The following is a 21,795-nucleotide window of genomic DNA, read 5'->3' on the forward strand; positions in this document are numbered from 1 at the left end:
AGCTCTTACCACTTCTTTATTCAAACCAGTGAGAAACTATCCTTTATACACTTCCTGTGGGTTTGTGTGTGTGTGTGTGTGCGTTTGCCACAATTTGTACAAACACATCATGTGTGTATTAACTCTGCTTGTGTTATTTTCTATTTGGCAACAATTAATACAGTGCTATTGATTGTCAACTTTAAATACAAAATGAAAAGGCAAGAAATAAAATTTGGTGTGATTTGATGCAGCTGTCCAGATGGTCCCACATTTTCTTGATATTTTTATTTTTTAAAAGATTTTATTTATTTATTCATGAGACACAAAGAGAGAGAGACATAGGCAGAGTCCTGATGCAGGACTCGATCCCAGGACCCCAGAATCATGACCTGAGCCAAAGGCAGATGCTCAACCACTAAGCCACCCAGGTGCCCCTTCTTGTTATTCTTTTTTTTTTTTTAATATTTTATTTATTTATTCATGAGAGACGCAGGGAGAGAGAGGCAGAGACACAGGCAGAGGGAGAAGCAGGCTCCACGCAGGGAACCCGACATGGGACTCGATCCCGGGTCTCCAGGATCACGCCCTGGGCCAAAGGCAGACGCTCAACCTCTGAGCCACCCAGGCGTCCCTCCTTCTTGTTATTCTTAAAAAGAGTGTCAAAGATAAGAAGACATGAAATCCTCGTGAAAAGATGTTTACAAATCCTCAGTAAAAACTGAGTGCCATTGTGGTGGGCACAGCTGTGCCTGCCGGTTGCCCTACAAGGAAGCATGTGGTGCCCCAGCCACTAGAAGACCACATCCAGTTCTCAGTTCCTTTAAGGTTTGTTCAGCTGCAAAGAGCTGCCAAGGGCTTGGCCTCCACAGGTACCCACATTCAAGGACAGATGGAGGCAGTGGTATTAAAACTTGGCTAGGGATCCCTGGGTGGCGCAGCGGTTTGGCGCCTGCCTTTGGCCCAGGGCGCGATCCTGGAGACCCGGGATCGAATCCCACATCGGGCTCCCGGTGCATGGAGCCTGCTTCTCCCTCTGCCCGTGTCTCTGCCTCTCTCTCTCTCTGTGACTATCATAAATAAATAAAAAAATTTAAAAATAAATAAATAAATAAATAAAAATTAAAAAAAAAAAAAAACTTGGCTATTTTTCCTGAACAGGGACAGCTCTGATGGGTCACATATATTCCAGTCTCCCACAGACTTGGCTGAGGCTTTGTTGGCCTGCATTGTGGTTCACCTTGCCCTCCTGATCCGGCTTTCTGCCTCTCTTCTGTAAGTGAGGAACCTTAATAAACACCCTGCATGCCAAACTCCATCTTAGTGTCTGCTTCTGGAGAATCCAGTCAACAAGAATCTCTCTGAGGATCCCAGTGGAGTGAGAATACTTCTTCTGTAGCGCTGATTCTACTTGCAAGCTTCTAGTCTCCAAGCTCAGCTTTCCAGTTGTATGCTCCCACCAGAACTTGAAATTCAACAGGTCCAAAGCTGACACATAATGGATCTCTTGGGCTTGTGCCTGAGAACAACTTGTGGTTTCTTTCCCCCCTGCTTTATAATTTATTTAATGGCACTACCATTGTATTCCCACAGGATCAAAACTTGAGAGGTAATCCTGATTTCCACACATCTTGTTCTGTATAGTCTATTATTCATGCTTTTTAACATGGGAAGAACTTTATTCACTTCTCCAGGGATTCACTCCACTCTAAACAAGGGATCTGCTGAGATTATAATGGACACTTTCACTTTGCTCTTGGGATGTCTATTCCCTTTAATAGTTTTCAGTTTCCCTTCTCTTCGATTCCATAAACTTTAAAAGACACAATTTTTTTTTCTCATAAAGGATACACACACAAAATTCCAACCGACAATCACCTACGTATTTTAGAGTGCAGTATGTTGGCTCACCTATTGAACAAAAGAATAATGCTTTAAGAGGATGGCAGCAAGGGCCATGCGCTTCACTTTTCCTCCTGCAAATAAGATTAATGCAGCACAGTCATTAAAACATTAATTAAAAAAAAATAAAGCAATAAACAAAAAAATACATTCAATTTTCTTTTCCTCTCAATCTTTTATATTGGACTAAAGATTAAAGAAAACCAAGTCTCAATAAATGTCAAAATAATAATTTTGTTTTGCATGGTGTGACTAAAACGTGTGAATGTTATCAGTTTAGAGGTCTCTGAAAACATATATACTTTTTAAAGCAGTCGACTCATTGAAAAATACTGATGTTTAAAACTGGAAGTTGTGTTGTCAGTTGAAAATGAGAAACCGAGATATTTGTGAGGGAGAAATTGTCAGGAAAGCAGTAGAACATTTCCTGGCCGTGGGTGCAGTCTTGAGGATTTGTGATGGCCATGACGACTCCAGCAACCATCACCATGGCACCGACAGGAAGCATGACACAGGACATAATCTTATCTGAGTGTGTCCTCGGTTCTTCAGACAGTTTCAGATAGCATGCTGATGGAATGATAAAAATTAGTGGAGCTGCACAGAGCACGCCCTGCATATTGAAAACAAGAAATAACAGTGTTACCAGATGCAGCATTCTTTGGACAGTTTTTAAAAAACATTTACAAAATGCATTTGTCTTTGTGCATGTTAAAAGTGTAATAGGTTTAGTTGCATCAAAAAAGGGAAGGAAAAATAACCTAAGAAAGACTTAGGACTAGGTTTTCCCCCTTCTGATGATAGATTTACAAATGAGAAGAATAAAATTATAGTGTTTCGGACTTAAGAAAAAATGATCAGAAAATAATAATTTAGAAAATAAAGTGGAAGGTAAGACCAACTTCTGGCAAACTCTTGAAACATCTCCCATATTTTCAGCACATCATATTTCCTTATACTCTTATTTCAAATCGCTGAGTACTAACTGCTCAAACGTGAGTGATTTGTCATTCGTGTACAAGAGGGACTAACTATTGATAGGTATGTAGGGGATATTATCATTCCTCTTTCTTGAGTTGGTGTGAACGTAGGTGCTCCTCTGTATGAGAAAAGAAAACTATCACCCCGAGGGCACTTAGCATGAAATAGCATTTCTAAATCCTCTTTCTAGTAAAACTAAACATGTTAATTACCCTAGAAAATTGATAGCACAACTAAATGACCATGACTCATTCACCCTACCCTACATTAGTTTATGGATAAGTCCAATCTGAGGGGGAACGTCAGATTGAAAATTATGGGGAGTAGTGTTGTCTATTATAAAAATACCAAGGGGGTGCCAGGGTGGCTCAGTCAGTTAAGCCTCCACTCTTGATTTCAGCTCAGATTGTGATCTCATGGTAACGAAATCGAGCCCTGTGTTGGGCTTTGTACCAGCAAGGAGTTTGCTTGAGATTCTCTTTCTCTCTTTTCCTGCCCCTTCCCCCACTTGTATGTGCACACATGCTCTGTCTCTCAAGTAAATAAATGAATCTCAAAAAAAAAAAAAAATTACCATGAGTTGTTGACTTCAAAGAAAAGATACTTTCCCTTTGAGGAGGCTAAATTTGCACAAGACATTTTGCAAATGAAATAATGTTAAAATTTAATGCACTTTAGGCAATATAGTCTTTTAAAATTATATTATAAATGTTAATTATATATTAAACAAAATATAACATACTATTAAGATATATTAAATATAATCGTATAACAAATGGCATTTTCTTAAACCATAAAACACAAGTTTTTAAAAACAGACAATAGCAAATATGATATTGTTTTAGAATTAAAAGCAAGCTTTCCAAAAATACATGTTTTGCTATATTTGAAAAAAAAATTATGGAAATATGTCTATATACATAAAAGTAGAAAGAATAGTATAATGAAACCCTATATGCCTATCACCTAAGGTTTAAAAGCTTTTTGACATATTATTATTATTATTTTTTGACATATTATTTGGTAGATTTTTCCCTAGGGAAAAATCAGAGAAAACTGATTTTGAAGCTGGATGATATAAAAAACAGATTATACCTTAAAATAGTTTTAAAAGAAATATGTTCTCAATATCATCATTTACTAAGATGACTGTGTTATACTAAGTACCATCCTCGTATCAGAAATACTACAAATATGATTCCAAAATTATAACTTTTTTTAGCTTTTACAAAAAACAGCAGAAGTCCAGAGAAATGACAGTTGATGGGAACACATTATGAAATGACACTATTGAGGCACTATCTAAAAATTTGTAGAAGAATAAGAGGCATCACGTGTCATGGAAGATATGTCTACGATCAGAGATATAAGAATGAGAAAAGAGGGCCAAGCTGTATTCTAATTTAAAATATATGGACAACATAATTTTGCCATTCAAAGGGCCTATGTACGAATGAACACCCACAAAGGCACACAGATATAAAGAATTCGCTTTCATATGGCAAGAAATGAATGAATTCTGGATTCCTTAGGCTGTATCAGAACACTTGAAACTGACACCACTCTTTAAGTTAGGAAAAACACTGTAGAACCCTGTCTGTGTTTATAATAATTATTATCCTTTGATTTCTTTGAAAAAATTTTGAAAACAATGAAAAGATAATTCAGATATAAATATACGTATGTGGGTGTGGGAGTGTGTATACGTATAGGAACAAACTTCTCTTCTCTTTACAGGAACAAACATGTGAAGCTAAATTCATCAGGAACTTCGGAGTGTTGAAAGTGCTATCAGGATGAAAACCGCCACCAGCTGCTGCTAAGAAGCTGTCATCAGTCAGCATCTTGGGACACTTCCAAACCTAACTTGCTGGGCAGTCCAAAGCAATGGGTGTTCTGTTTATGCTATAATTCTTAAGAGTTGAGAAAGTAGCAATTAGTGGGAAAACTATAGCTGATGTTTGTACTGGAAGAAGTCCAGTGGGGTATCTTGTCAAGATAGCAGTTACTTTTTTAATATTTGAAGGCTCAGTCCTGCTAGAGGTTGTTGTTGGGGCCCAAGGTCATCAGCAGAATGATAGAGCAGTTCCATCTGTTCTATTCCCTGTAAATTCGTCGTCCTTATTTGATCTATTTAATATAGACTTGTGTGGGGCCTACATCACCGGCTTTGGGATAATTTTTGGAATTGCTTGACAGGATATAAATATAACTTTTCATTAAAGGGATAATAGAATATAGCCTTATTTTAAAGGCAGGGCAGCACTGTCCTTTGATAGTAACACTATTGATGCCAGAGCACTCTGCAGTTTGCTGGAAGGAAACAACAGAAGGTGCTGAAGATTTTTACTGACAATACAAATTGGAGACTTATCTGAATTCTCCTACCAGATAGAGACCTCTCAAAGGACGCAAGGAAGCTAAAAATGAAACCAAAGAATGCTTACACATCTTCAAAGTTTAGACTCTGTAATCAATTTGGATTCATGAAATGTATTCCTATACCTTCAAGAGAAACTCTTCCCTAACTCAGGAGGTCTTTGGCAGCCTGGACTATGCCTTGCCCACCCTGATGACTGTATCTCTCTCTAGGTGGGCTTGTGCTGGGTAATTGGCTTGCCTGCTTCCTTGTACTTTAAGATGTTTGTCGGGCTGGTACTTTTCTCTTTGTACTGCAAGTAAAAAACCCATAGGGCCCAATTACCGGAGATGCCTCTTTTCTCTAATAGCAACATCAGTGCCCAGATCCTGGTTTCTTAATACCAAGAATGGGACTTCTGTTTATTTTTATTTGCTACTAAGATGAATCCTTTAAAACTGAGGAACTGCAGTTCCTTCGGAAAATATGTCACTGTTGCCAACTGCCATGAAAACAATGAAATAAAAGGGAAGCTAAGCTCTAAGTGGGTTTTGCTTTTTTATTAAACAATGAATATGACCTCAAATAATTTATCCTGCATTATTTTCGTCATAGTAAGTAATAGCATTTCCCCAACTTTGCAAATTGAAGATGTGATTCTATTACGCAGCTCATCAGTGAAGATCATTATTCTACTCAGTGATGATTCAGATGCCACAGTAGAAAAGAATTCTTAGAGCACAACTGTTAATGAAGATAAAAGCTATTAGCTAAAAATTAAATTAGTTGGAAAATTTTCAGCTCCATGTTACTTCATCTCCTGGTATTTGTCTTAACCCATTTTGAAAGTCTAACCAGGGACTCCTGGGTGGCTCAGCAGTCGAGAGTCTGCTCAGGGTGTGATCCCAGAATTCGGGGATTGAGTCCCACATCAGGGATTGAGTCCCACATCAGGCTCCCTGCAGGGAGCCTGCTTCTCCCTCTGCCTGTGTCTCTGCCTCTCTTTCTGTGTCTCTTATGAATAAGCAAATAAAATCTTTAAAAAAAAAGTCTAACTATATATATTCTGGATTACTCTTAACCTCACTTATACATAAACTCAATGTGTAGGTTTTTACCTTAAAAAATGGATGGAGAAATGAACCTACTTATTTTACATAATTTAAAGCCTTCTACTTAGGAAACCTTAGGCTAGCGTGATGATTAAAAATGTGGGCTATAGGGCCTGAAAGCTTGTGTTCAAATCTTGATTCCTCCACTTACAGCAAGTGTGAACTATTTAATCACTCTGTTTAATCATTCTGTGCCTCAGTTTCTTCATCTGTAAAACTAATACAGATTAAGGCAGGTAACTCATGCAAAACACTTGGCACAGAGTAAATAATCAATACAGGTTAGCTCACATTGTCATTCTGAAGTGGAAAACAGCATGCTTTAGGTACTTCTAAAGTGTTGCATGATCCAGCCTACATTAGTTACAGAGAGAAATGATGCCTCATCTGGCTCTATTAAGCATGATGAATGTCCACAGGAAGGGAGCTGAGTAAAAATCTGAATATGTTGTTGTGCGTGCCAAAAGACTTCTGTTGATTCGAAAAACATATGCTCAGATGATCCATAAAACAATGGAGATCCTATATTTTATTACATGCTCACAAAATGCCTTGTTTTGTTTTGTTTTGTTTGGTCCATCTCAGTTTTTCTTTCCTTTTTAAAACTTTTTATTTAAATTCCCGTTAGTTAACATACAGTGTAATGTTAGTTTCAGGTGTATGATATAGTGATTCACCACATCCATACATCACTCAGTGCTCATACACAAGTGCACTCATTAATCTCCATCACCTGTTTAACCCACCCCGCACCCACCTCCCCTCTGGTAACCATGTGTTTGTTCTCTATAGTTAAGAGTCTATTTCTTGGTTTGCCTCCTTCTCTCTTTTCTTCTCCCTTTGCTTGATTTTTTCCCCTAAATTCCACAAATGAGTGAGATCAGATACTATGATTTCTATAGCATAGTATTTCTATACTATTTTCATCGATGTTGTTGCCAATGGCAAGATTTCATTCTTATTTATGACTGAATAATATTCCATTGTGGAATAATATTCCATTCCATAATATTCCATTCCATATAACACATCTTCTTTATCCATTCATCACTCAATGGACATGTGGGCTCTTTCCATAATTTGGCTGTTGTAGATAATGGTGCAGTAAACATTAGGGTGCATGTATTCCTTTCAGTTTTTGAAAGTGTTCTTGTATTCATAGGGTAAATGAATAGTGCAGTTACTGGGTTGTAGGGTAGTTCTATTTTTAACTTTTTGAGGAACCTCCATACTGTTCTCCAGAATGACTGCACCAGTTTGCATTCCCACCAACAACGTAAGAGTGTTCTCCTTTCTCCACATTCTTGCCAACACCTATTGTTTCTTGTATTGTTAATTTTAGCCATTCTGACAGGTGTGAGGTGGTATCTCATTATAGTTTTGCTTTATATTTCCCTGATGATGAGTGATGTTGAACATCTTTTCATGTGTCTGTTGGCCATATGTATGTCTTTTGCCCATTTTTAAATTGGATTATTCATTTCTGGAGTGTTGAGTTTTTTAAAGTTCTTTATATATTTTGGATATTGATCCCTTATCAGATATGACATTTGCTAATATCTTCTCCTATTCCATAGGTTGCCTTTTAGCATTGTTGATTATTTTTTTTCTCTGTACAGATGCTTTTTATTTTCATGCAGTCCCAATAGTTTATTTTTACTTTTGTTTCTCTTGCCTCAGGAGACATATCTAGCAAGAAGTTGCTATGGTTGGTATCAACTGGGATACTGCCTGTGTTCTCTTGTAGGATTTTTTTTTTTTTTTTTACCACATTTAGGTCTTTAATGCATTTTGAATTTATTTTTTGTGTTTGGTGTAAGAAAGTGGTCCAGTTTCATTCTTCTGCATGTAGTGGTCCAGTTTTCCCAACACCATTTATTGAAGAGACTGTCCTTTTCTGGTTGGATATACTTTCCTTCTTTGCTGAAGATTAATTGATCATATAATTATAGGCTCATTTCTTTAAATCTAGGTAATTGTCTTGGTTATTAGATCATAAAGGCAACACTCTTATTTAATTGTCCTTTTATGAATATCTATATAACCAGGTTTAAAAAAAATCCAAGGATCTAGAATCATGTTTTAAGATTTTAAAAATAGTCTTCCACAAGCAGCTCAGATTTTACCTTTATAACAAACATTCACACAATATTCTTGTCCTATTTTTCTGCAATACCAGAATTCTGTCTTAATCATAAAAAGATTTTAAATATAAGTACATATAAGTACAAAAGGGAATATTTAATGTAATTAAGTGCATACAATTTTGTTGTGCAGGCATCAGAGAGATAAGCAATTAACAGAAAGTTATGGTAAATTTACAAAAATATGTCATTACTGAAAAATAAGCAATATCTATGGGCTTGGTTAACTTAAAGGGAATAAGAAATTATTAAGCTATCAACATATGGTAAGTGATCAGATAGTTAATAAACATATATTTTTTTCGTATCAAAATTCCACAATATTAAAAAAAATCCACACAACCAAACAGGAACTCAAATGAGACATTTAACAAAGTAAGAAATAACAGAGCTGGGAATCATTATGTTGATCATATCCTCAGCACAGATGAAAGATTACTATCACTGTCAATGCCATCAATTTTTGGTAACACTTAATATCCTGGTGCTATACTAAGAAAAGTCTTTTATGTCCAGGAACGTTTGTAGAAAGACTTCCTGATCTGTGGTCCCAAGGGGCAATTGGCCATGCAGTACTTTGAGCATGGTGTCCTTTGCACTGTGCCACATACTGTGGAGGATGGACAAGGCATCTCAATACCATTCTTGTCTTCAAAGAACTTACTCTCTGGTAGGTAAGGCAAGCTTGTGGACAGCCCAAACAGTACACGATACATGATAACAATACATAAATCAAGTTACTTCATTAAGATAGCAGTCATCCACTTACATAGATCAAGGTTCATTCACAGTCATTTCACATTCCAACCTATCAGCCTTTGGTCTATGCAAAATTGAGAAGTAGGCGAAAGTTACTTTTGATATTTATGCATCTCTCTTATGAGCTTTCTTTCCATTGTTGGTGGAATAGATGATTCCCCAGGCTCTTCTGGTTTTGGAAAATTGCCTATTCCCGACTTTTCACATACACTGCTACAAGAACATCCCCAAGAGTGTACTGACTGAATCTCCCACTGCTTTTGCCTGGAACTTCAAATCCAGATGGCATCAGTGGTGTGGGCACAGACAGTAATACTTTCACATTTTCCTCAACTCTCAGTGGAGTGAATACATAATGACTTGGGATCCCACTTGTAAAAGTCTGCCCTCCCTGTGGTGCATAATTAATAAATACTAAGTGGTAGGGTTCTGAGTAGAAATTCCATAAGGATTGTAGAAGAGGAAGATTAACAACTCTAAAGTGGTAGATCCATTTCTATTCATTTCTCCCCAGATGGCATCATTGTCCCACCAGGGAGTCATTTTTGATGTGTCATTCTATCCCCCTTTGTCACCATGTCCTGTTAATCTTTTCTCATAAATGTCTTTAGGGAATCCATCTCTTTCCTTTCTCCATGACATACATAGCAGTTGAACTTTTCATGTTTATTTGTAAGATGTATGCTCCATGAAAGCATGGATCCTTTGATTTCCTCCCATCATTGTATCTCAATTATATAGTAAGAATACATATTTGATCAACAAATAAATGAGTTAGAAGTCGCGCTCGATCTTAAATCTTTGTAAGATTATTTTTTTAAAAGATTTTATTTATTTATTCATGAGACACACACACACACACACACACACACACACACACACACAGGCAGAGGCAGAGACACAGGTAGAGGGAGAAGCAGGCTCCATGCAGGGAGCCCGACATGGGACTCGATCTTGGGTCTCCAGGATCAGGCCCTGGGCTGAAGGTGGCGCTAAACCGCTGGGCCACTGGGGCTGCCCTTCTTTGTAAGATTTAGATAGAAATGAAAAGAAAATAACAACTATAGGAAAGAATAAACATAAGCCAAAGGATAAAAGAAATAATATGGCTTACTCATAGGCCAAAAATAAGATTGACCAGAGCTAACGGTGGATTTGGAGAAGTAAGTGGTAAACAACTTTCCATAGAAGGCATGGGATCAGATTATGGAGGCAACAGAGATTATTCTTGCTCTGGGAGGAAAGTGGAGATTTTTAAGCATTGTCATGATAACCTGGAAACAGAACTTAAATATGTGCTAGTTGAAGCAAAAAGACAGTATTAATTCACATGTGATATGACAAGGACTTAGATTTGGGAGATAGTGGTAGAGATTATGAGGGCAAGATCTAGAAAGGGAAAGAAAATATTTTAAAGAAAAAGAACTCAGGCTGTGGTAAGTGAATGTAGGGTATGGATATAATTTCTTCATTCACATGTATTTAATGAATTTCTCTAGACCCATTTTTACTCAGCAACTTCCATATCCACTTAATATATCACTATTTTTTAGTAATATTTATGTATTATAGAAAATATGAAAAAGTGCTCCAAACCAGGGTGTCTCAACCTCAGCACTATTGGCATCTTAGATTGGATAATCCTTTATAATGGGGGCTGCCCTGTGCATTGTGGGGACTTTAGCAGCATCCTTAGCCTTTCTCAATAAATGTCAGAAACACCCACCTATCCACCTGTGACAACCAAAAATGTTCCCTGAGTGAGGAGGGACAGAATTTTCCCCATTGGAGAACCACTGCTCTAAAAGTGGATAGTCATTGTAATATTTATGATCACATAACGAACACATTTTCATTTCATTTCAGAAAGAGATACCTCTGTTAGGGAAAATATATCCTTTGTTAAACGTAAACATGATTTTTAAAGGGATTTTTAGAATGGAAGATGTAAATCTTTAAATGTACTTACACTGAGTTCTAAAACTCTTCCAAGGCAATCAATCAGCAATGACATAAGCATGGCCACAGTAATGATAGCCACTGTTATAATAATGTGGAAGACCAACGGAAGATTCCCACCAAAAAACACATTGGCAATTACCTGCCAAATAAACACATTATTTAGAGAGGGATTCTCAGAGGCATGCAGGACTATTAAGAAACTATATCATATTATAGCACTTAGGACTGTATAACACTACCAATAAGGCAATCAATCAAATCTTAAGCCATATGAATATCCTATCTTTTCCAAAGTACTTACACATAGACAAACACACATCTGAAAAATAAGTAATCTTTGCTGAATTTTTAAACAGGCAGTAAGATTATATTACAGACCCAACACATGGTATATAATGTGTAAAGACACACATTTCTCAAGTGTGAGAAAGATCCTGGGAAGTTACCTTATAAGGTATTTGATTGAGTCCAAGGTTGCCACTAAGAGAAACTATTGTTGCTATTTAGATTTTTAGAATGAGAGGAGATTGGAGAGAGTCAACCAATCTAAGAAAACAAATAGTGATCAATTTACGACTGGATAAAAAAAAAAAATCAAATAGAATTTAGAACTAGAAGGAGCTTTAGTTACCTAGATCGATCTTTCTTAGAGTTACCAGCTTCATAGTAATCCTGAAAAGTCCTTTTGGCTTAAGGTAGGGCTTGAAACATGAGTAGGATTTAGAGCAGAATTAGAGACTGAGGGAACAGAATGAAAAGAACAAAAGAGGAAAGAAGGACAGGAAAGATACCCATGGAAGACTAGAAGGAGATGATCTGAATAGGGTCGACTCCGTGCAAGAGTTGGAAACCCTGAGACAAGAGTTGGAAATGGTTAGGGAAGGTCAGATGCCGGGGTACCTTAAGAAAGCCAACCCTCCAAGCTGTTACTTATCGAACATTCCTCACAGACTGGACACTGCCATAACCCTGCTAATAATTACCAGGAATACTAATAACTTACTTATTTATGGTTCTACAACTGGTGATGTTTTTCAAATATTTAAAATTCATTCTTATGGAAGTCTCTAATATATGATTATAATAGAAAATTACTGAGTGTAGCAGGCTAGTGAGAGATAGTCGTTAGGGGTATGGACAGGCTTTTTGGCACCCTCGTATGTGGATGGCTTCTTTACCAAAATGGCTTTGACTGTGTTTATGCTCACTGTGTGTGTGTGTGTGTGTGTGTGTGTGTGTAGAAAGGAGAGAAAAAGGAAGTGAAGGAGTGAAGTATATTTGAGGTTCCTCTGCCTGGTATTTGCAGCCATGGCAGAGATCTTGATTTAGTTCTTTCTGTCATGGCAGCTAGAGAGGAAACACAAGTTCCAAGTACTGGAGACATAAGCTGTGCAGGTGGAGTGTCTCGGATGGTCCACAAGCAGTTCACCAGAAACCACATGAGAATGTACCACCTGTTACCACTGATCTACAGATCACACTTGAACCCAAAATACTGGGCAGAGGCTAAAATAAAACTATTTCCTCATCTGACAACAGCAAAAATATTTGAAGGTTCTTAGATTTTAGAAACCTTCAAAAAGTAAAGTTAGTCTACTTCTCCCTTATATTGAAGGTGGAGAACTGGCCTGTGGGTTACACATTTGTAGGTGAGGACAAGTGCTAATTCTAAAGGATATACACAGGGCCCAACACTTCCTTTTCCCTTCCACTGAGCAGTTCCTTACCCCCAGAACTGGCCTAAGGTAAGCACTGGGCTTCCTCTAGAAGCCTGCCTATTAGTGAGTGTATTTAAAGTTCTGGAGGCATTTCACTTCACACATTAGACCCATTCACATGCACACTATGTAAACAGCCTCTAGGAATAGATCCTAAAACTAAGCCCTTTTCAGTGCAATTGCTGAAAGAACCACTGTGGAGCAGGATCATGCTTTTCTGCTGACTGTACAGTGGATTTTTCGCTGACTGTATAAAGGATTCCGACAAGCCATGTTATCCAGCTTTACGCAAAAAGAATGAGTTCTTTTTCACTTAATCATCCTTCACAAATCCATACATATTGTAGAAATATATCACAAATACATATATATGTGATATGCTATCTCCAGTATTTTCCATGGTATAAAAATATAAATATATAAATGAAATATATCTGTAAAACTAGTGGCTTAAATTGAATCTTGGTTTTCCATGGACAATAAGATATTTCTGTTTTTTAAAAATAACAAAACTGATCAAAAATCTGTTCAAAGGTGCCTTTAATACACGGTGACTTACAAAACATCTTAGCAAAAGGACAATGTCGTAAAACATGTTTTGAGTCCTAGTACTTAATTTCTTTGTAAGAATGCTTTTAACAAAAAACAACTTAGTTTGGCTCTATTAAAAGCTGGCATTCATTTTGGAATGCAGTTGTATAAATATTTATACTTATGCTAATATAAACTAAAGCACCAAACATGATCTGCAAATCCAACTTCTGAAAAAAATAACTTGTAAATTTGAATTTGAATATAAATTTGAATATAAATCTATCTTTAAACTAGTCAAAAAAGAAAATTTTGTAAATAATATTACCTGTCATGCACTTGTGAATTTGCAGAATTAAATTACTTACAAATCTTCCTAAATTAAATGGAGTGGAGGGATCAACTAGGCAAAATGTTGGAAAGGAACCGTGCTTACCTCTCTAGTTACAAAGCATTCAATTGGGTACGTTAAAATGACAGTGACTCCGTAACAGAACCTTCCAAATGTTACCAGGTCATCATTTCTGCAGTAGTTTTCAAATAAGTCTCCTAGAGAATAATATAAAATAGATTTATTTCAACTATTTGAGATAAATATCTAACAGACAGTAGGTATTTATTTAGAAGCTCCATAAACTCCATTAATACAATAAACTGCCAAGCCTATATGTAAGTTTTTTGCTTTCAATAACTATATAATTATTGACTGATATTAAAACTAGTACGTTTGACTTGAGATGAATTCATCAGTGATGGTTTTTCTCTTACTCTCGTTGTTTGTTTTCAGTAGATCTGCCTTAAATTTGTATCAACTTCTGAAAAATACTTTCATCCATTGTCTTCCCACACCTGAATCAACTCCCTAAATTTTTGTGCACTGGTTTTATAAAGTTGCTTCTGGTCTTTGTTTCTGGTAAATAAGCGACATAGTTATTAAAAAAAAAAAAAAAGTCTGTTAAAATAAACAAATTTCCTTTTGAAATGTTATTCTTAGATCAAGGGCAATCCTGAAAGGAAGAGTAGACTAGTACATCTGGGGGGGCTGAATTTCCTGCATATCATGCTATAGGGTTTAATCACAGACCTAGGGCCATGGCAAGGATTCACCTTTCATGGTTTCTGATGAACCCGCATGCAATGCCCTGATTCAAAACTGTGAGAGTATAGTTATTTCCAAGGAAAAGCATTATATGTAATTAGTTCCGAACTAAACAATGGACCAGGCACACCTGGAACCAATTCTTATTTAGAGACTATTTTCTTAGGCATCAATGAAAAAATAGAGGGATCTAATGAGGGCCCAGAAGTCATGTCAGCATAAAGTTTCCCAATACTGAAACAAACAATATTTGGGCCTGTTTATTTCCTGAATATATAACATGTTTACATTTTAAAATTTGGGTCATGTTTTCCAATTAGACTGAATAGAAAAATCAGATCAAATTCATACACTACTATACTGTATAAAAAGAAAACAGAAGGGGCGCGCCTGGGTGGCTCAGTCTGTTAAGTGAGTGCCTTCGGCTCAGGTTATGATCCTGGGGTCCTGGGCTCAGGTCATGATCCTGGGGTCCTGGGATTGAGTCCCACATCAGGCATTTTTCATGAAAAAGCTAAATGACCCGACTCTGCCAAGACTTATTTTAATGACTCTTCTCCCCTCCTCTTGTCGATTAGAACAAGTGTACATTACTTTGTAGGGTCCCTTCCCAGCAGTAAGGGACTAAACCACAAAGCAGTCACAGCAAAGACCTGCTTCAAGGTTGACTGAAGAGACTCTTACCACTCTGAGAAAAGAAGACAGAAGGTCCCCATTCACTAACCTTCCCTAAAAAGTGGGTCCTGCACCTTTTCCAAAGTGGTTGAAAACGTCAAGAACAACCTCGAGTTCTTCACTGTCTCACAAGCTAAAACTGATCTACTCAAAGGGACAAGAAAAGAAGCATGCAGTTTGCACAGGTAAGAACAGATTTCCCTAAAATGAAATGGCCTGAAGAAACAATGTCAGCTTATTCCAGCTTGAGTCTATTTTCGGGAATTATAGCTAGATTAAAAAGAAAAAAAAAAAAAAAAAGCTCCAACCCAAACCAACCTGTCAGCTTTGTTGTATAAAGATTTAATTACATCTAAGCAATTACCACCAGTAACAACATTAGGAAGGTGTGACTAAGAAAAAGGGTTTATGTCTTACAGGGAAGGCATTTAAAAACCAAGGTTTTGTACAGACTGGAGCCTGCAGGCCATTTGCCTTGGCAAAGGATGCAGCAATAGCAATACATGGCAATGTTTTGAAACACAATTTTTATCAAGAGTTTCATGGTCACTTCATTACCGCATTCTAATGGCACATGCATGTATTATATTTTTGATGGCATTGGAATTATGTTAAACACTTTGCTGTGTTTTCTAATTTTTATTTTTTTGTATATTTTTAACACTTTGTTTTGAAGCCATTTTTACTTTTTTCTTTGTTCCTTGAGAAATCTCTGCCTATAATCATAGTCACCTCTGTTTGAAACAATACACCCAAGAGTACCTAGTATCATCTGCAAAGTAAGCGAAGAGGAAGTGGAGAATAAGAGACAGCTTTTAATGAGTCACACTTGACCAAAGTGGGGTAGACTGCAAGAGAGAATGGAAAGAAAAATGAACTGCAAGTCAGAAGACTTGTTTTCTACTTTGTCACCAGCCAGCTTGGGCAAGTTCCTTCACCTCTTTGTGTTTTAAGCAGGGGGTAGAACTAGTTATTCCACTTACCTTCATAGGGTTGTTTCAAGGTCAAATGAGATAATAGACCAGCAAAAGCTGTGACATGTTTGAGTCACGGCATTTAGCGGGCTGTCAGATTACCCTGGCTATTAAACTACACAGAGGAGTGAGTGCAGAAGTGAGTCAAAGGAAGCAGAAGCAATAGCCACTCAGTTGCTGTGCCTGGGTGAACAGAGAAAAGAGAAAAAAAATCAGTGTGGGGTGGAGTCATGGGGGTGGAGGGGAGAAGGGATGAGGCCCGTGTTGTGGGAAAGATGATGTTTTGTGTTTAAGGCAGGAATGGGATAACTAAGTAGGAATGTCCTGCAGGCAATAGGCTGGAGATGAAAAGAAAGGTCTGGACTAGAGTTTAAAACAATGACAATCTCCAGAGAATTTGTTGAGGGAAAAGAAGGCAGCTTGCCTGAGCCAGTTAATGGGAGGTGGGGGGAGAAGAGGAGAGAAGGTAGGAAAAGCAAAGGGCCATCACACAGAGAGAAAAAAAAAATACTAACAGAGGGAATGATGATATGGTCGTGCTCTTTCTCCTATGGGAGGAGAGACCGGATATTCAGGACTGTTAAGTGATTCACAGAGGTGCATGAGAATCAGAATCAAGAAGATTATTCACTTTGAAGAGTGGGAGGATGCTGGTATTTCTGAAAGTGAAGCTGCAGCAGAGCGGTGGAGAGGGAAGCCAGATTTCAAGTGCTTTTAAGTGAAAGCAGGGAAGAAGAGAGAAAGAATGAACTACCGGAATAAGTTCAGCAGTTTAAAAAGGAGAAAATCCGAAAAACAGAAGGAGCTGGGGTGGGAAGGTAGAGGAGAGAATGGATGGAGGAGATCAGTGACGCTTTGAAGTGGAGCACTGGGTATAATGGTACCCAAAAGGAGGAGCAACAGAACCACCCCATGCGAATAACAAAACGTGATGAGAGCTCAATGTCTCATTTACCTTGGGTGAAGCCAGTAAATGTCAAGTATCCACATGCAGCAAAGAGAATACTGATAAATACAGAAGCCAAGGTAGACACGTGGATGATGCGGGACCACTTAGCTACTGTGGGGTCTTCCAAAGAACCATAAACTAAGAAGCAGTTATGGTGGCAAATAAATGCTGCAATACAGAAAAAGAAAAAGAAAAAAAAAGAACACCATTAAAGCAAGTGTTGCAGGATTGTTTTCTCCATCGGTGCCCGCAGTTGTTGGTTGGTCGTGCTGCTTCAAAGAATGAAGAGGTAGGCCAGACAGAGTGGTGGGCAGCAAAGCAAGGTTTATTGAGCAATAGCAAAGTGACGGTACAAAGCTCCCAAGGAGGGAGGGGACCTGGGAAGTTTGCCATCGGAGTTTCTAAATCTGGGGGGGGGGGGGGGGGGGGGGGGGGGGGGGGGGGTATGTGCTTGTTGGAGGGCTGTTTTAATCTGATTGACCTACCTGAGCCTGCCGTCCAATCAGGTTTTTGTCATCTATCTATCACATGGGAAAGGGTGGAGGGCTCCTTGCAGGGTGGTGTAAAATCCTTTAAGGGTGGTTTCCTCTTAGGGCTGGGGCCCTTTGGCCCTGCCTGCCTGCCTTCCAACTATCCTTCATCACAAGCACTAGGGTTCTTTTTAATTCTGAAAATTCAAGAGACATATGCGACTTTGGAATGCTGCTGAACTGAAGTTCAAATACATTAATTTACTAGCTACATCAGAAAATAGAAAATAACTTTTTTAACAACTTCAGGAATGAGAAATTTCACTCACATTAGGCTCATGTGGTCTCTTCATGTCACTCTTGATAGAAACCAGGCCTACCCAACTTTCTCTCCCATTTTCCATTTCCTAGTGGACTTCCAATTGTAACGGAAATCTAAACAGCACTATATTTTCAGTCCATGACTTCCTTTCCAATCTGGGATATAACAGAGTGGCTTTAGACATCTGGCCAATTTGTAATACTTCATGTACAAGGTTTTGAATAAGCACATAACACTTGCTAAATTTTCAAGTTAAGAAACACAAGATGACTGTAATGAGTTTTCTGCATGAGGAAGAAACTTGTCCAAATTAAATCAAATTTTAGTGATGAGTGAGAAAAGTTTGAGCCTAATTTTATGTTGGCACAAACTGGATCATATGCTGTTAATAGGAAGTCTAAAACTTAGGACATCTGCTCTCCAGACACAAATATGAAACTTTTTCATTATACCGAAGACTCCATATTGAGAAAGGGGCTTTGAAATCATATACTCACCAAATGACATGACGCCAAGCGCCTGAATGGCACTGGGCTTTGCAAATACCCAAGCATCTTCTGTTTTTGGTCTAGAAGATAAATCAGGTAATTTAGTGAGTGATCAAACAAATGCAAGCCTAAGCATGTCGGAGAACAACAAATGGTGTCACAATAAAAACTGAGTATCTTGAGGTCAGAAAAAGGGGCCCTCATGAATCTTCCTTAATTATAAATAACTTCCCAGGAACATACATGTTATGGTTACCTCAGTTCTCTAAAAATGCATACTTGGAAAGACTTTATTTTTACATATTTAAAAAATCCACTGACTACTTAATTTTGTGACTTTATTTACTCACCAATTTAACAACAAATATTTGTATGCACTCATCATTGAAGATTGAGGGAGATACAAAAATTAATGATGCAGGGTTCCTCCTCATGGTTAACCAATGCTTCCTTCATTCCCCTTTAACTCATTCTCCAGGTTCATCCGACTCAAGGGAAATTCATAGTTGGGACTACAGTTTTACCGAACAAGGTGGACGTGAACTAGTACTAATTGAGGATGTTTTTAATTGTATTCTGGGAATCACCCTATGACATCTCAATCTTCACAGTGACACTTAAGTATTATTGTTACTATTTAATACATTAGGAAAGTTAGGCTCTGGGTGGTGATAAAATTTGTGGAGCTTCCACAGATTATAAGTGAAGAAGATGAGATGTGCTGTCCATCCCAGGATCTCTTTCACACTGAACTGTCAGTGACTTCAATTCCCACCTGTGGAAATACTTCTCAAAGACGTTTTTGGAAATACATGGATTTAAATTAACTGAAGAATTGTATTTCTTAATGGAATTAAAAACATTTGCCTGCTTGTCTTTGGCAGAAATTGGTCTCCCTGGTTGACATATCCCTGAATAATGGTCAAAAGTCTGGTTCTGAGATCAGACAGCTTGTGTTAGTCTTCTGGCTCCTTCTACCTATCAACTGTGCGATCTTAAGCAAGTATTAACCTTTCTGTCCTTCAGTTTCGATATCTAGAAAATAAGGGTTATGACAGTAGTACATAATCCATTGAGTGTGTGACATTAATATTATCAGCTTATTATTATAATTCATTGTCATTTAATAAAAAGTACGCAAAATGGCTAAAAGATATCCAGCTTCCCTGAAAAGGAAAGGCTTGAGTGAAAACCAAAAGAATACATTAAAATAGAAGAAGGGAAAGAGGAAGGAGAGTCTTAGAAAGCATAAAGGCAATAGGTGTAAACCTATTTCCTGAGTTTGTTATTCATTCTCCATGTAAAAAAAGTCTCATTTCCTATGTCAAAGTTAGTGGGATTTATGCATTATATCTCTTTTCCTTCCTTCCTTCCTTCCTTCCTTCCTTCCTTCCTTCCTTCCTTCCTTCCTTCCTTCCTTCCTTCCTTCCTTCCTTCCTTCCTTCCTTCCCTCCTTCCCTCCTTCCTCCTTTCCCATCCCCTCCCCTCCTATCCCCTCCCCTCCCCTCCCCTCCCCTCCCCTCCTCTCCTCTCCTCTCCTCTCTTCTCCTCTCTTCTCCTCTCCCTTTCCTTCTTCTTTACTTTCTTTTTCATATTTCGAATGAGCAGTTACCGGCACAGAAGAACTGGCCAGCCTACAAGGGAGGCCGCAGGCTGCTCCAAAGCTTGCTGTGATTCCAGGTTTTTTGAGTGGGAGCTGCTGCCACCTGCTGTCTCCACTACTCTTCCTGCAGTGAACATTAACTGCTAAGAGTACACCTGTCCGATTCCAAGGTTAATGTGGACAGATTTTGTCCCCAGTCTTTAAAAAATGATTCAGAAAAGCAGTGCTAAAAATTACAGAAACTCGGAAGATTTTAAGCTTTTTAACATACCTATTTTAACATACCTTTTTAAAATACCTATTTTCTCTGTTAGAGTATTTGCACATGATTAACACTCATTTTCCCCTCATGTACAGATTATAGTGGTGTCCTAATTTTTAACTCTTTAAAAAAGGTAGGAGTTTGATTTTCATTTTTCTTCCTCCACTCAAGTTTTTAAAATCTTTCCTGGTCCATATGCTTCAATGAATATATTCCTAGATAAGATGGAATATGAACTAGAACATAGAGATGATTTTGAATTTTTAAAAGATTTTATTTATTTATTCATGAGAGACTCAAAGAGAGGCAAAGACACAGGCAGAGAGAGAAGCAGGGTCCATGCAGGGAGCCTGATGTGGGACTTGATCCTGGGACCCCAGCCCAGGATCATGCCCTGGGCCAAAGGCAGACACTCAACTAACTGCTGAGCCACCTAGGCTTCCTAATTTTGAATTTTTTTGTGTTCACCTAAATGGTACTGATTTTATTTATTTATTTAAGAGAGTGCACACATGTGGGGCAGGGGCACGGGGCAGAAGGAGAGAGAGAATGTTAAGCAGGTTCCAGGCCCAGTGTAGCACTTTACTTGGGGCTCTATCTCACAACCCTGAGATCATGACCTGAGCTGATATCAAGTCAGACTCTTAACCAACAGAGCCATCCAGGCACCCCAATGATGCTGATTTTATAAGATGGAAAATACCAAGAAAAGATGTTGCAGATAGGAGAGCATGTATGTCCAAATCTAGATAAAGAGAAGGAAAAAGACATTGAATATGGATTTCCAATATTTTATAAAACAGCCTGAAATTAGAATTAGTTGCAGAATCAACCAGCTACACACACACACACACACACAAACACACACACACACAGAGGTGGGGGGGAGAGAGAGAGAGAGAGAGAAAGTTTCTTGGCATATTTAGAGATTTCTGGAAATTTGATACCCATAATGGTTGAGAAAATGAAGTTATGTGCTGTTCTGATTTTAAACTATAGATGCTGAAATACAAAATCAAATAGCAAATGCAACAAGCAGTGTATAAGAAAAAATCATGACTAGGAAGAGTTTTTCAAAGAAATGCAAGGGTTGTTCAGTAACAGAAAAGTCCATTAATGGAATCCATCTCATCAACGGATTAATGGCGGGAAAAATCTTATGAGCTCTCAAAATATGTAGAAGAGCCTACAATCCAGAGCTAACATTGAAAAACACGCTTTAAACAAGCTATTAATAAAATAGAACTTCTTTAATCTGATAAGAATATCTACCAAAATCTATAGCAAATGACATATTTAATAGTGAAAATTTACAAATATTACAATTAAAGGTGAAAATCAGGTAAGGATATTTACTATCACTGCTCCCAGACTATATCAAGGAATTCCTAGCTAATGCAATAAAATAAGAAGTGATAAGATATGTAATCATTGGAAAGGGGTAAATTATTTGAACACAATATAATTGTCTACATAGAAAATTCAGGGGAGGGACTCCTGGGTGGC

The 21,795-nt window shown here is 37.8% G+C and overlaps 1 protein-coding gene and 1 long non-coding RNA gene across 2 annotated transcripts in view; one reads left to right on the top strand and one right to left on the bottom strand.

Annotated features, from left to right (window-relative positions):
- Positions 1-5,765, top strand: part of LOC102152220 — a 77,452-nt gene extending 71,687 nt beyond the window's left edge. Inside the window, exon 5 of the long non-coding RNA XR_005384630.1 lies at positions 4,600-5,765. This is a non-coding gene — a long non-coding RNA (uncharacterized LOC102152220). The remainder of the gene's footprint in view (positions 1-4,599) is intronic.
- Positions 1,128-21,795, bottom strand: part of SLC38A11 (solute carrier family 38 member 11) — a 57,193-nt gene continuing 36,525 nt past the window's right edge. Inside the window, exons 9-13 of the mRNA XM_038584690.1 lie at positions 18,434-18,504; positions 17,151-17,312; positions 13,884-13,996; positions 11,206-11,337; positions 1,128-2,494 (exon numbers count right to left, since the gene is read on the bottom strand). Coding sequence (XP_038440618.1) covers positions 2,201-2,494; positions 11,206-11,337; positions 13,884-13,996; positions 17,151-17,312; positions 18,434-18,504 — 772 coding nt within the window. The 3' untranslated portion in view covers positions 1,128-2,200. The remainder of the gene's footprint in view (positions 2,495-11,205; positions 11,338-13,883; positions 13,997-17,150; positions 17,313-18,433; positions 18,505-21,795) is intronic.

This window comes from Canis lupus, chromosome 36 (genome assembly GCF_011100685.1).
Source record: "Canis lupus familiaris isolate Mischka breed German Shepherd chromosome 36, alternate assembly UU_Cfam_GSD_1.0, whole genome shotgun sequence".
NCBI classification, from domain to species: Eukaryota; Metazoa; Chordata; class Mammalia; order Carnivora; family Canidae; genus Canis; species Canis lupus.